The sequence below is a fragment of the Delphinus delphis genome, chromosome 17 (assembly GCF_949987515.2).
Source record: "Delphinus delphis chromosome 17, mDelDel1.2, whole genome shotgun sequence".
Classification (NCBI taxonomy): domain Eukaryota; kingdom Metazoa; phylum Chordata; class Mammalia; order Artiodactyla; family Delphinidae; genus Delphinus; species Delphinus delphis.
The window spans coordinates 43,686,050-43,702,938 of NC_082699.1; the positions used below are offsets into that span (position 1 = coordinate 43,686,050).

The window sequence follows — 16,889 nt, forward strand, 5'->3', positions numbered from 1 at the left end:
GAAGAAAACTTAAAAATAACTTTTTTTTTTTGGCCAAAAATCTGACAAGATTGTATTGGGCGTCATCAGCAGTAACATCAGACTTTATTTCAGTGAATAAAGATGAAACAGCTGCTTTATTGTCCAGCTCAGCACTCATGCATTCAATATAGGATCGTAATGTTTTCCAGCTTTCTCTAACTATAGATATTTTTCTGTGCTTTCTAAATATGCTGTGGATATCACTTTGTCAGATGCAATATAGAGATTTTCAGCAATTCTCAAAAAAAATTGGATTGTCCATATTAACATGTACCTAATCAGTTTATAGAAGTAGTTCCCTAAAATATCATTTTGTAAGGATAACTTCATTTACTAGTGATCATAATTTTCAAAGTTAATTTTAGTTTTGATTTGCCTCTAACATGTTACCTTTATACTTCTTACTAAAATTTATGTTAAATTTTAATTAATTCCAAGCTCTCTTGGTTTTTGCACAGAATTCTAATTTAAAATTGAAATTGTTAAATGTTCCTGTGTGAGTGTGTGTGAGAGACAGTGACCAAGAGGGAGGGCAAGAGAGATTGACTGATTCATTGATTTAAAATAATAAAGCCCCATGTATAGCATGGGGTATGTAGTCAATTATAATATCTTTGTATGGTGACAGATGATAACTAGACATATCATGGTGATCATTTTGTAATGTACGGAAATATCAAATCACTGTGTCATGCACTTGGAACTCACATAAAGACGTACCTCAATTATACCTCAATTGAAAACAAAATATGTAGACACTGGGGGAAAATTTATCAAAATGCTAATGATGGTTATCTCTGAGTGGGTGGGGATTATGGGTGGTTATTAATTAAAAATGAGTAAAGCCTCAACCACAACATGCAATGGACTTTCTTCAATGATGCTGTGTTTAACCTTCTCTGCTTAAGAAATAGTAAATAATTCAGTTTTTCATTTGACTCTCTCCAGCAGCCTGTGATAGCTGTTCCTCTTGTTATGCCAATTAGCAGAAGGAAGGAGGATGAGGTGTCTGTTGGAAGTGCACCCTTGGCAAAGCAACAATCATATCAGGCCTCTGAATATGCCAGCAGCCCTATAAAAACAAAAACAATAACAGGTATGTGTCAAGAATTCTAAAGGATCTGTGATTTCACCCTACCTCTAAGCTAAGAAGTTATCCAGGCCATAATTTCATGAATGCTGCCCAGAGACACAAGGATCCTGGAATGGAGACAAAGGACTTTATTATCTATAGCATTAGCAGTTACCGAAGTATTAGCATTTTTTTGTGTCCCTGCCCTAAGCCTAATTCCTACAGGATGGCACGAAGAGGGCCAAGTGATACCTGTATACAGTGGATTATATTACAGGAGAGGAACCTGAACTTTATAATGGGTAGAAATTATGCCTGCCATTTTCTCTAGTGGGAGGCCCTATATGTACCTTACAAGACTGTAAGCAAACCTGCTCTTTGTTCAGAAGGAAGACAATATCTTTGTCTTCTGAGGCTGTACACTGTACAGATATCCTTGAAAATAGCATTGGAAACAAAGGCATTGACTGCCTCTACTTGTAAGACAGGCAAAAACACAAGAGACCCATGGAAAATCATCTCCCAATAATATCATTATATTCCTTCTTAAAGTGAATTCTTGCAATCCACCCTACATCTCAGTCTTCTTTCCTTCCCCCTTCTATTTGTTAGCTAGATCACCTATGCAAATATAAAATATATTCTTCCATAAAACAATTTCTTTTATTTCCTTTTGTGTAATTAAAAACCCACTTTTTTATTGTTTTATTTATTAAAAAACTTTTTAACATCTTTATTGGGGTATAATTGCTTTACAATGGTGTGTTAGTTTCTGCTTTATAACAAAGTGAATCAGTTATACATATGCATATGTCCCCATATCTCTTCCCTCTTTTGTCTCCCTCCCTCCCGCCCTCCCTATCCCACCCCTCTAGGTGGTCACAAAGCACCTGGCTGATCTCCCTGTGCCATGCAGCCGCTTCCCACTAGCTATCTATTTTACGTTTGGTAGTGTATATATGTCCATGCCACTCTCTCACATTGTCACAGCTTACCCTTCTCCCTCCCCATATCCTTAAGTCCATTCTCTAGTAGGTCTGTGTCTTTATTCCTGTCTTGCCCTTAGGTTCTTCATGACCATTTTTTTACTTAGATTCCATATATATGTGTTAGCATATGGTATTTGTTTTTCTCTTTCTGACTTACTTCACTCTGTATGACAGACTCTAGATCCATCCACCTCACTACAAATAACTCAATTTCGTTTCCTTTTATGACTGAGTAATATTCCATTGTATATATGTGCCACATCTTCTTTATCCATTTATCTGTTGATGGACTAAGATCAGGAGCAAGACAAGGTTGCCCACTCTCACCACTATTATTCAACATAGTTTTGGAATTTTTAGCCACAGCAGTCAGAGAAGAAAAAGAAATAAAAGGAATCCAAATCAGAAAAGAAGAAGTTATGATTTCATTTTAAGTAGTGTTTTAAATTTCTAATGTTTTCCCTTAGATATTCAGATTTATTCCATATAACTCATATATCCCCAACCATATTAAAAAAGGTTTTATATTTTCAGTAACTCGAAAATACTTACTGAATATCTATAATGGGCAAGACTCTGTTATAAGTAATTTTGAGGGTAGGAATATTAATAAGACATGATCCCTGCCCTTAAGGAATTTAAAATATGATCATATACACAAGGAAGTTCAAGCTAACATTTGTGGTTTAGAAGAAAAGTTAGTTTCCTTACCATATTTATAAACAACAGCAGTAAAAATGCTAACATACATTTTTGTGGAGTTTTATACATAACTATTATTCTGTGTTCTATTACTTTTCTTAAAATAGGATGTTATGTTTATTTTATGGAATCATTAGACTTCCACCTGTCAGTATCCACAGCCTTTTGATATGTTGAGATTTTCTTTACCAATTGATAAAAATGCTTTTGCTTATTTTTTGTATTATAGGAGGATGATCTGTAACTTGTATTGATTTTTTAATATAAAATTAGATATTTCCTTTCGATACCATGCTAGGTTTCAGACTTTAGATCTCTTGAACTGGTAGGTTACATAATGGTTTATAAATATCACCTCTTAATAAGATAAAATAAATGTCCACTAAGTATCAACTGATAAAAATAAGTTTAATTTTATATGCATATTAACCACATATTCTGACCTCCTGCTTTACTATTTAGTCCAGTCTTTTAAATCACACTTGATAATTGATGTAAAGTAATTGTTAAGGATGACTAAAAATGACAGAAAATACTTATGATTTAAATGAAATTACATGACAGAACTATGTAGAAAATATCATAGATTTTAGAATGCATTTGCTATGCATGGAGAAGTTTCATAGATAAATTCACATCTCGTATCGGTTACCTATCAATTCATGAATATCGGTTAATATCTGAGATTTATTTTGCTTTCATATACTTTCCCACTTAATTATAAGAAATTAATATTTTATTTTGAATAAATTAAGAAAAACCCCAAACATAATTTCTCATCAGTAATTATTACTTTATAATCTAAAAACATAAACACATTATTCTTTTTTAAAAATTTTATTTATTTAGTCTTTAAATTTTATTGGAGTATAGTTGATTTAAAATGTTATATTATTTTCAGGTGTACAGCATAGTGGTTCAGTTATACATATACATATATTCATTCTTTTTTAGATTCTTTTCCCATATAGGTTATTACAGAATGTTGAGTACAGTTCCCTGTCCTATACAGTAGGTCCTTGTTGGTTATCTATTTTATATATAGTAGTGTGTGTGTGTGTGTTAATCCCAAGCTCCTAATTTATCCCTCCCCCCCACATTTCCCGTTTGGTAATCATAAGTTTGTTTTTGAAATCTGTGAGTCTGTTTCTGTTTTGTAAATAAGTTCATTTATATCATTTTTCAAAATTAGATTTCACATATGAGTGATATCATATGATATTTGTCTTTGTCTGTCTGACTTACTTCACTCAGTATGATAATCTCCAGGTCCATCCATGTTGCTGCAAATGGCATTATTTTGCTCTTTTTTATGGCTAATATTCCATTTTAAATATGTACCACATCTTTATCCATTCCTTTATTGATGGACATTTAGGTTGTTTTCATGTCTTGTCTATTGTAAATAGTGCTGCAATGAACATTGGGGTGCATGTATCTTTCCGAATTATGGTTTTCTCTGGATACATGCCCAGGAGTGGGATTGCTGGATCATATGGTATCACCTCACACTGGTCAGAATGGCCACCATGAAAAAGTCTACAAACAGTAAATGCTGGAGAGGGTGTGGAGATAGGCGAACCCTGCTACACTGTTGGTGGGAATGTAAATTGGTACAGCCACTATGGAGAACAGTATGGAGGTTCCTTAAAAAACTAAAAATAGAAGTAACATAGGATCCAGCAAATAACACATTATTCTTTATTTCGAATTACAAATGTGAACTGTGGTTCTTTGCATTTGAGTTGTGGATATTTGCTTTTTCTGTCTTTAGTGTTTCCCCATCTCTAGAACCCGTAGGTTATATATCCTGTAGGTATTTTCCTTATAGGTGAGGATGTCTGTGTATCACCAGATATTTACTCAAGCAAGCATAACAATGAACAGTTATCAAATTGATGCCTGTGCTTGCTTGTTTTTGGACTGTGGGCATTTGTAGAAAGTAAAAATCCCTGGGTATAACATTTCTACTTTCTGACCAATGTATCTTTGCCTCTTGGATGCCACCATTTTCACTTCTTTGGAAAGCTTGTTGGTATTGTTCTCTCTTTTCTTGAGAATGCTCTGTACTAATCATTTTCTTTATTTAGAATTATGTTTCAAAATTTTCTGTTTTATATTTAATTAGAGTATACAGTTCCTGTTTTGGTTTTAATTTAAAAATGCTTTATGAGTCCTTTGAATTTGTATCTACTTCTAAATGTGGTTATCACTATTTTAATTATTACTTACATTGTATCATAAGCTATAATGAATTTGGTAAGGTATTCATAGCCTTTTACAAACCTTTTTTCTTGTTGTTTTTGTTTTACTTTTACCATCTTAACCTTTTTAAGTGTACAGTTCAGTTGTGTTAAGTATACAGATGGTCCCCAACTCATCATGGTTTGACTTACAGATTTTTGACTTTATGATGGTGTGAAAGCAATATGCATTCAGTAGAAGCCATACTTCGAATGTGAATTTTGATCTTTTCCCAGGCTAGCGATATGAGGTGGGATTCTCTGGTGATGCTGGGCAGGGGCAGTGAGCCACAGCTTTCAGTCAGCCATGCAACCATGAGGGTAAACAACCAAAACACTCGCAACCATATGACCATTTTTTTATTTACTCTCAGTACAGTATTCAGTAAGTTACATGAGTTATTCAATTATATAGTATAAAATAGGCTTTGTGTTTGATAATTTTGCCCACCTGTAGGCTAATATAAGTGTTCTGAGCACATTTAAGGTAGGCTAGGCTAAGCTCTGAAGTTCAGTAGGTTAGGTGTATTAAATGCATTTTCAACTTAAGATATTTTCACTTTATAATGGGTTTATCAGGACATAACCCATTGTAAGTTGAGGAGGATGTGTATTCACATTGTTGTGAAATGCACGTTTTAATTTTTTAACTGAATTTTACAAGTGGAGAAATGTGTTAATTTATGCTTGAATTCTTATTAAAATAATTTTTAATTTTTACATTCTCAACCTAAGGTTCAAAGTTGGTCTTAAGTTCATCCCCAAGTTATATAGTAGTATTGGCACATGAAGACTGAGGCTTGGTGATATTGCACTGGGCTTGATTTTGCTTTTTAATTATTCATCAAGAAGCAGACATTCTCTTCCAATCTCAATTAACCAATCTTAAGTAGCTGGCTGCAGGGGGAACATGTGCTTGATGGCTGGAAATGTGTTGACAGCAGAACAGCACTGTTTCAGTGATATAGGCACGTAGGGCAGGCCAAGCCAGAATAAAAGCATGTTTCACATGAAGATAATGTATTATCACAAAATTCTAAATGATCTTCTAGAGAATCTGTATATCCTTCAAAACAAGGAAACCACTAAAAACTATGACATCTGTTTACCCTATGTTTTGGAATTGTTATGAACATTAAATTGGAACTCTTGATGAAAATGTCTGTAATGGAGATGAAAACTTTAAAAAGCAGGATCCTTCATAAATGATAGCTCTTTAAAAAATACTAGCCATTTTTATCTTACATGTTTACATATTACCTCTTAAGTCTAAAGCACTATAAGTACATAGTTAAAATACTAGAAGGCCTTTTAATTTGACTCCTTAAATAATACCACGATAATAGTAAATGAACACCTGATAATTGATGTAAATTTTAGTAGATAATGCCACAAATTAAACGTATAAAACTTTAGCTTCTGACTGTGATGGAAGAACAGGGACTAGATTTATATTCCTGTTGTAAATAACTAATAAACTGGTCAAAATATATGGGAGAACAAAAAAAGTTTCTAGACATCGGACAGTAGGCAGTGCAGTACTGTGATCCCTTGTTAAAGGGAAGCAAATGAGTTGAGCCCTAGGATTATCCTGGCTTTTTGGCTGAAGGCACATTCCAGACCACAGAGCAGGGTGGGTTGTATCAAGCTGAACTCAGCTGTCTTGCTGAATTGAGGTTTAGGGAAACAAAGGGATTGAAGTATAAGGAAGCAGAGATGACTGGAAATTATGGGACAGAGTTTCAGAGAGAGAAAGCTCTGCAGAAAAAGAGCTTCAAAGATCAGTGATAGATTTCTCCTTGAGTATTTGCTGAATAGTAAGCTGTGCCTGAATAGGATGAGACTCCACAAAGTTGGGCAAAGGATGACCAAGGACCTATGGTCTGAATGATTCCCAGAGCTCACACATGGCTAAAAGGCATTCAGGTTCCCACTGTGCTTAGTCCACAATTCCAACTGACCATTCGGGACACTCAGTGAAGACCCCAAAAAGATGACACCTCAGTATTGGAGCTAAACTTTCCATAGAGTAAAGCCTACCTAGACTCACCTTAAACACACTTTAAAAAAGCCTCTGAAGAAACCAAAACAGTGAGTGAGTTTACTGCTGGCCAAATGAAGCTCAGTGCTATTAAGAGGAATACAACAAGATCCAGATACGTAACAACTTAGAAGTCACAGTGTCAAGCATCCAACCCAAAACTATTAGAGATGCAAAGAAGCAGGCAACTTTGACAAGGAGGAAAACTAGCAATAGAAATAAACTGAGAAATGACAGATGATAGCATTAGCAGGTATATTAAATACTTGTACATTAAAACAGGTACTATAACTGTTCAGATGTTTGAGTAAAGATGAATACAATTTGGAGAGAAATAGAAGATATAAAAAGGAACCGAGCCCAACTCTAGAGATGAAAAATATAATATCTGATATCAGATACTCACTGGGTGGAATTTGCAGTAAAGTAGACATTGCAGAAGAAGAAATAATAAACTTGAAGGCATAGCAATAGAAACTTGCCAAATTGGAGCACAAAAAGAATAAAGGGGAAAAACGTACAGAGCTTTAGTGAACTGTCGGATGATAATTAAGGTAGTCACAGTAGATCTCACTAAAAGTTCATATTTGACTAGATACTTGAAGCAGGTGAGGGAGTGAGACATGTAGATATCTGTAGAAAACTCATACAGGATTATATGTATCTCCAGGAAATTGGATACATATAATCCCACATACCCCTTCACTTAATAACGAAGGAGACTGAGTCTTTAAGAGGTCAACTTACCCAAGGTTAGAAAATATATATAGATATATTTTTTTGCCATACGTGGGCCTTTCACCGTTGTGGCCTCTCCCGTTGCGGAGTAGCAGGCTCCGGACGCGCAGGCTCAGCCGCCATGGCTCCCGGACCCAGCTGCTCCGCGGCATGTGGGATCCTCCCGGACCGGGGCACGAACCCGTGTCCCCTGCATCGGCAGGCGGACTCTCAACCACTGCGCTACCAGGGAAGCCCCAGTTAGAAAATATTTAATGGTACTTTTTAAAAATGTAATTTCTAGGTTATAATAGTCATTTTGTGATTATTAGCTGCCTCTTTCATTCCTTAATGGCATAACCAGCCCTAAAATGAGGTCTATGTAAAAATTCCTCTCTAAAACCTAATATATAACCAGCCAACTTCAGAGTATCTTTTTCTTTTTTTTTTTTTTTGTCAAAGGAATTGTTCTAAATTTTCAGCCCAGTTCCATTGGACTAAGCTAGTTAAGAATTTTGTGTCAGAGCTACCAACATGAATATACTGGGAAACAACTCACCTCTGTGATGAGCGTGGAGGTTCTGCCTGGCTTTAATCGGGTGTCACTTCAGTGGTTCAGTTCCTGGCATAAACTCCAAAGGGAAACACTACTCCTGACACGTTTTTTCTTCCCTGATATGTCCTTAAATATATCCTGGAGTCATTCATGCTTCCAACAAAATTAAATTAAATATTTATTATGTTTCAGATATTTAAAGTTTTTGTCTAGCATATGGAAATTCTATTTTATTTAGTTCTCAAAGAGAATTAAATATGAAAAATCCTGAAATTTGAAAAGCACTTTGTTACTTTGTTTATGTTACAGATAGTGAAAGTTTTCAGACTTCCTTTTATTTTAAAGAATCTTTCTTTTGACAATGAACTTGGGCTATTATGTAGAATATTTCTAATTATGTTTTTTTCCTGACCTGATTTCAAAATATAGTATTTTTAAACTAAGCAATAATTTAACTATAATTTTTAAGATTGTATTAAATTTGGCTGAAGGTATCAGAAAATCCTCAATAACAGTGATTTAAACAAGATTGAATTTTTTTTGAAAATATGTGGAAATAATGTAATTTATCAAGGACTTGTATCCAAAATATATACGGGACTCTCAAAATTCAATAATTAGAAAACGACAACCCATTAAAAAATTTAACAAAATTTTTGAACAAGTACTATACCAATAAAGTTATATGTATGGTAAATAAGCACAGAAAAAGATGCTCAACGTCAGTAGTCACCAGGGAAATGCAAATCAAAACCACAATGAGCTACCACTACACACCCTCCAGAACAGACAAATTTAAGAAGACTGACCATACCCAACACTGGTGAGGATATACAGCACCTAGAAGTGTCATATACAGCTGGTAGAACTGTAACATAACAAAGTCACTTAGAAAAACAGTTTGGTAGTCTCTCAAAAAATTAAACATATATCTACTTATGATATCCTTTCAGTATTTACCTAAGAGAAATGAAAGCATGTGTCCATACAAAGACTTATACTTAAATGTTCATAGCGGCTTTTTTTTAAAAAAAAAAAAAAAACAAGATTGAATTTTGTGTCTCTCATGTGAAAGCTTTGAGTAGGCATCCAGAGGTGTTAAGGTTCTCTAAGATCAGGTACTTTCTTATTCCCCATGGGTGGCCTGTGTTGCCACACTTGCCTTATGGTCCACATGGATGCTTCAGCCATTTATCATATCTACATTTCAATGAGTGGGAAATGAGTAAAGAGGATGCTTTTATTTCTTTAAATATTGTACAGAAGTTGCACCCCTCACTTTTGCTTCACTTCTCTTGGCCAGAAATTTATCACATGATCATATGTAGCTATGCAGGGGTCTCAGGATGGTAGTCTCTATTCTTTAAGGCCACACACCTGGCCAAAACGTGTGGCTTTTATCTAAGAAAAAAGGAGAGAATAGATATTGGAGGTTATTTAGCTGTCTTTGCCACAACAACTTAAAATAGAATGTTACAAGCTGAGTTTTAGAAGAGAAATAGGAAATAAACATTTTTATTTTAGTGGGGATACCAGAAGACATAGCTGGTAAAAGTATTTTCATGTCTGAGGTGTGGTTTGGGTTTTTCTCAATGAGAGATAACAGGTTTGGGAGTTATCACCATATGGATTGTAGTCAAAGCCACAGAGTGCATGATCTCTCAAGGAGACCATGCACAGCAAGATGAGAAGAAAGCCCAAAATTAAATTCTGAGCAACTTTTCATTAAAGAGTAAGGAGTAGGAGCCAATGGAGAAGATTGAGAAGCTTCATTCTGAGAAGTAGGCAACAAAGGAACGTATGATATATATATATATGACACAAATGAAAAATTTCAAAAAGAGGGTGTCTAACTGCATGATATGCTGTAAAGTCGTCAAGAAAAATGAGGCTGAAAAACTTTAGTTGGCCAAGGTCAGTTGGCCAGAGGAGCTTTGGTTGTTAGGGGATGAATGGGAGTTGAGCATGTAGGGATAGCCTCTGTATACCACGCTTTCAGGAAATTGGACCCTGGAGAAACTTGGGTATGTCAGTAGTTACAGTGAAGCAAACAGGAGAGAAGAAAAAATTAGAGCAACAGTAAAGTTTGGAATAATTTATATACTGAGATCACAGGTTAGGTAGAATGTAAGATCTTATAAACAGATAAAAGATTTAACAGATAATTGCCACTTCCTCTGAGAAAGAGGTAAGAAGATAAAGTATATACCATTATATGTCAGTTTAGTTAATTTTCTCTCCACAAACAAGTATTTATGCAGGATAAGTATTGTTATCTTTGCACTGTTACAGAGAATGTAAGAGATTAGGAAATGTATAATTTTTTCAAGTCAAGCTCCTTGTTTTTCACATACAAGGAATATGTTCCTTATACGAAAACAGGACATGACATTACACTTTACCTTCAGTTTTTTTTTAATCAGTTTAATGTATTACTCCAAGTTTGAAATTTCTTCATCGTAAAAAAAAAATCATTCTATCCAAGGCAGTATAACTTGTAGGATGGTTTTAAGGAAGGAGATTTCCAAATTTTACTAGTAATATTTGCTCCTGAAGGCACTGATGTATTTTGGATTCTAACTTTTTAATAATTGTGGATTATAAGTAAAATGGGTCATACCAATATAGTTATCCATCTAAAAATGTTTAAGCAATCCTTAATTTGATTAAGCTTGAATGTTGAGCAGGTATGTTCCTAATTATAGTGTGGAAATAGTATTACTATACAAGAAATACACTTTTGTGGATTTATGTATATTAGAAGTTTGCTCACTTTAATCATGTAGCTTAGCATAAAATTCCATTCCTTTGTGATTAATTAGATATTTAGTTTCATTGGAAAATATTAAAGCATGAGAGTACACACTAATGCATAATATGTAATTGATTTTATTCTCTCAGGAGTAAAATATGGTTTAAAAAACATTTTCCCCTTATGGAATAGAGAAAGGTTTAAAATGCATTGAAGGGGACCTTCATGATGGCAGAGGAGTAAGACGTAGAGATAACCTTCCTCCCCACAACTACATCCGAAATACATCTACATGTAAAACAACTCCTAAGAACAGCTACTGAACGGTGGCAGAAGATTTCAGACTTCCCCAAAAGTAAGAAACTCCCCACGTACCTGGGAAGGGCAAAAGAAAAAAGACAAAAAAAGAGACAAAAGAATAGGGATGGGACATGCACCTCAGAGGGAGCTGTGAAGGAGGAAAAGTTTCCACACACTAGGAGGGCCCTTCACTGGTGGAGATGGGGAGGTGGGAGGGAGGGAAGCTTTGGAGCATGGAGGACAGCTCAGCAACAGGGGTGCAGAGGGCAAAGCGGAGAGATTCCCGCACAGAGGATCAGAGCCAACCAGCACACACCAGCGCGAGAGGGTTGTCTGCTCACCTGCCGCGGCTCGGGCTTCGGCGGTTGGATCCCAGGGAGTGGACTGGCGTTGACTGCATGAACACAGCCTGAAGGCAGCTAGTGCCCCACAGCTAGCTGGGAGGGAGTCCGGGAAAAAGTCTGGAACTGCCTAAGAGGCAAGAGACCATCGTTTCGGGGTGCGTGAGGAGAGGGGATTCAGAGCACTGCCTAAACAAGCTCCAGAGATGGTGTGAGCTGCGGCTATCAGCGCGGACCCCAGGGACGGGCATGAGATGCTAAGGCTGCTGCTGCAGCCACCAAGAAGCCTGTGTGCCAGCACAGTCACTGTCCACACCTCCCTGTCTGGGAGACTGTGCAGCCTGCCACTGACAGGATCCCATGATACAAGGACAACTTCCCTGGGAGAACACATAGCGTGCCTCAGGCTGTTGCAACATCTTGCCGACCTCTGCCTCCGCAGGCTCGCCCCACATTCCGTACCCCTCCCTCCCCCTAGACTGAGTGACTCAGAGCACCCTAAGCAGTCGCTCCTTTAACCCCCTCCTGTCTGGGCAAAGAACAGATTCCAGAGGACGACGTACGCACAGAGGCAGGACCAAATCCAAAGGTGAACCCCAGGAACTGCAAACAAAGAAGAGAAAGGGAAATTTCTCCAAGCAGCCTCAGGAGCAGCAGGTTAAATCTCCACAATCAACTTGATGTACCCTGCATCTGTGGAATACCTGAATAGACAACGAATCATCCCAAAATTGAGGCAGTGGACTTTGGAGCAACTGTAGACTTGGGGTTTGCTTTCTGCATCTAATTTGTTTCTGGCTTTATACTTATCTTAATTTAGAATTTAGAAGTTATTATCATTGGTAGATTTGTTTATTGATTTGGTTGTTCTCTTTCTTTGTGTGATTTTGTCTGTATAGCTTTGCTTTTACCATTTGTCCTAGGGTTCTGTCAGTCATGTTCTGTTTTTTTTTTTAAGTATAGTTTTTAGTGCTTGTTATCATTGGTGGATTTGTTTTTTTGGTTTGGTTGTGCTATTCCTTCTTTCTTTCTTTTTATATTTTTAATTTTTTTTATTTTTAATAATATTTATTTTATATTTTAATAACTTTATTTCATTCCTTTCTTTCTTTTTTTTTTTCTCCCTTCTAAGCCATGTGGATGACAGGGTCTTAGTGCTCTGGCTGGGTGTCAGGTCTGAGCCTCTGAGGTGGGAAAGCAGAGTTCAGGACACCGGTCCACCAGAAACCTCCCCCCTCCACGTAATATCAAATGGCAAAAGCTCTCCCAGAGCGCTCCATCTCAACGCTAAGACCCAGCTCCACTCAGCAACCAACAAGCTACAGTACTGGACACCCTATGCCAAACAATTAGCAAGACAGGAACACAAACCCACCTATTAGAAGAGAGGCTGCCTAAAATCATACTAAGTTCACAGACACCCCAAAACACACCACCAGACGTGGTCCTGCCCACCAGAAATACAAGATCCAGCCTCATCCACCAGAACACAGGTACCAGCCCCCTCCACTAGGAAGCCCCCATAACCCACTGAACCAAACTTACCCACTGGGGCTGGACACCAAAAACAGCAGGAACCACGAATCTGCAGACTGGGAAAAGGAGACCCCAAACACAGTAAGTTAAGCAAAATGACAACACACAGAAACACACAGCAGATGAAGGAGCAAGGTAAAAAGCCCACAGGATCAAACAAATGAAGAGGAAATAGGCAGTCGACCTGAAAAAGAATTCAGAGTAATGATAGTAAAGATGATCCAAAATCTTGGAAATAGAATGGAGAAAATACAAGAAACGATTAACAAAGACCTAGAAGAACTAAAGAGCAAACAAACAATGATGAACAACACAAGAAATGAAATTAAAAATTCTCTGGAAGGAATCAATAGCAGAATAACTGAGGCAGAAGAACAGATAAGTGACCTGGAAGACAAAATAGTGGAAATAACTACTGCAGAGCAGAATAAAGAAAAAAGAATGAAAAGAATAGAGGACCATCTCAGAGACCTCTGGGACAACATTAAATGCACCAACATTTGATTTGTAGGGGTCCCAGAAAAAGAAGAGAAAAAGAAAGGGACTGAGAAAATATTTGAAGAGATTATACTTGACAACTTATAATATGGGAAAAGAAATAGTCAATTAAGTCCAGAAAGTGCAGAGAGTCCTATACAGGGTAAATCCAAGGAGAAACATGCCAAGACACATATTAATCGAACTATCAAAAATTAAATACAAACAATAAATATTAAAAGCAGCAAGGGACATGCAACAAATAACATACAAGGGAATCCCCGTAAAGTTAAGAGCTGATCTTTCAGCAGAAACCCTGCAAGCCAGAAGGGAGTGGCAGGACATATTTAAAGTGATGAAAGGGAAAAAACTACAGCCAAGATTACACTACCCAGCAAGGATCTCATTCAGATTCGACGGAAAAATTAAAACCTTTACACACAAGCAAATCTAAGAGAATTCAGCACCAACAAATCAGCTTTATAAAAAATCCTAAAGGAATTTCTCTAGGCAGGAAACACAAGAGAAGTAAGAGACCTACAATAACAAACCCCAAACAATTAAGACAATGGTAATAGAAACATACATATCGATAATTACCTTAAATGTAAATGGATTAAATGCTCCAACCAAAACACATAGACTGGCTGAATGGATACAAAAACAAGACCCGTATATACGCTGTCTACAATAGACTCACTTCAGGCCAAGGGACAGACACATACAGACTGAAAGTGAGGGGATGGAAAAAGATATTCCATACAAATGGAAATCAAAAGAAAGCTGGAGTAGCAATTCTTGTATCAGACAAAGTAGACTTTAAAACAGACTACTACAAGAGACAAAGAAGGACACTGCATAATGATCAACAGATGAATCCAGAAAGAAGATATAACAATTGTAAATATTTATATACCCAACATAGGAGCGTGACATCAATACATAAGTCAAATGCTAACAGCCATAAAAGGGAAAATCGGCAGTAACAGAATAATAGTAGGGGACTTTAACACCCCATTTTCACCAATGGACAGATGATCCAAAATGAAAATAAATAAGGAAACACAAGCTTTAAATGATATGTTAAACAAGCTGTACTTAATTGATACTTATAGGATATTCCATCCAAAAACAACAGAATACACTTTCTTCTCAAGTGCTCATGGAACATTCTCCAGGATAGTTCATATCTTGGGTCACAAATCAAGCCTTGGTAAAGTTAAGAAAATTGTAGTCGTATCAAGTATCTTTTCCTACCACAATTCTATGAGAGTAGATATCAATTACAGGAAAAAATCTATAAAAAATACAAACACATGGAGACCAGACAATACACTACTAAATAACGAAGAGATCACTGAAGAAATCAAGAGGAAATCAAAAAAATACCTAGAAACAAATGAAATTGAAAATACAATGACTCAAAACCTATGGGATGCAGCATAAGCAGTTCTAAGAGGGAAGTTTATAGCAATACAATCCTACCTCAAGAAAGAAGAAAAATCTCTAATAAACAACCTAATCTTACACCTAAAGCAGCATTTAGAGAAGCAAGAACAAAAGCAATCAGAGAAGGAAACAGAAGGATGAACCAAAAAACCCCAATGTTAGTGAAAGGAAAGAAATCATAAAGATCAGATCAGAAATAAATGAAAAAGAAATGGAGGAAATGATAGCAAAGATCAATAAAACTAAAAGCTCGTTCTTCGAGAAGATAAACAAAATTAATAAACCATTAGCCAGACTCATCAAGAAAAAAATGGAGAAGACTCAATAAATTAGAAATGAAAAAGGAGAAGTAACAACTGACACTGCAGAAATACAAAGGATCACAAGAGATTACTACAAGCAGCTATATATGCCAATAAAATGGACAAGTTGGAAGAAATGGACAAATTCTTAGAAAAGCACAACCTTCCGAGACTGAACCAGGAAGAAACAGAAAATATAAACAGACCAAACATGAGCACTGGAATAGAGACTGTGATTAAAAATCTTCCAACAAACAAAAGCCCTGGACCAGATGGCTTCACAGGCGAATTCTATCAAACATTTAGATAAGAGCTAGCACCTATCCTTCTGAAACTCTTCCAAAATATAGCAGAGGGAGGAACACTCCCAAACTCATTCTATGAGGCCACCATCACCCTGATACCAAAACCAGATAAAGATGTCACAAAGAAAGAAAACTACAGGCCAGTATCACTGATGAACATAGATGCAACAATCCACAACAAAATACTAGCAAACAGAATCCAACATCCATGATCAAGTGGGATTTATCCCAGGAAGACAAGGATTCTTCACTATATGCAAATCACTGTGATAAACCATATTAACAAGTTGAAGGATAAAAACCATATGATAATCTTAGTAGATGCAGAAAAAGCTTTAGACAAAAGTCAACACCCATTCATGATAAAAACCCTCCAGAAAGTAGACATAGAGAGAACTTACCTCAACATGATAATGGCCATATATGACAAACCCACAGCCAACATTGTTCTCAGTGGTGAAAAACGAAACCATTTCCGCTAATATCAGGAACAAAACAAGGTTGCCCACTCTCACCACTGTTATTCAACATAGTTTTGGAAGTTTTAGCCACAGTGATCAGAGAATAAATTAAAAGGAATCCAAGTCGGAAAAGAAGAGGTAAAACTGTCACTGTTTGCAGGTGACATGATACTATACATAGGGAATCCTAAAGATGCTACCAGAAAACTCCTAGAGCTAATCAATGAATTTGGTAAAGTAGTAGGATATAAAATTAATGCACAGAAATCTTTTGCATTCCTATACACTAATGATGAAAAGTCTGAAAGAGAAATTAAGGAAACACACACATTCACCATTGCAACATAAAGAATAAAGTACCCAGGATTAAACCTACTTAAGCAGACAAAAGACCTTTATGCAGAAAACTATAAGACACTGCTGAACGAAATTAAAGATGATACAAATGGGTGGGGAATATACCATGTTTTTCTATTGGAAGAATCAACATTGTGAAAATGACTATACTACCCAAAGAAATCTACAGATTCAGTGCAATCCCTATCCAACTACCAATGGCATTTTTCACAGAACTCGAACATAAAATTTCTCAATTTGTATAGAAACACAAAAGACCCCAAATAGC

The 16,889-nt window shown here is 36.3% G+C and overlaps 1 protein-coding gene across 12 annotated transcripts in view; it reads left to right on the forward strand.

The window, feature by feature from the left end:
• The window catches only part of VPS13B (vacuolar protein sorting 13 homolog B), a 798,456-nt gene that overhangs the window by 323,256 nt on the left and 458,311 nt on the right, over positions 1-16,889 (forward strand). For 11 of the 12 annotated variants that reach the window (XM_059994971.1, XM_059994970.1, XM_059994972.1 and 8 more), the window contains one exon: positions 970-1,117. In XM_059994971.1, the coding sequence (XP_059850954.1) occupies positions 970-1,117 (148 nt within the window). The remainder of the gene's footprint in view (positions 1-969; positions 1,118-16,889) is intronic. The other variant, XM_059994974.1, reaches the window with a different exon arrangement.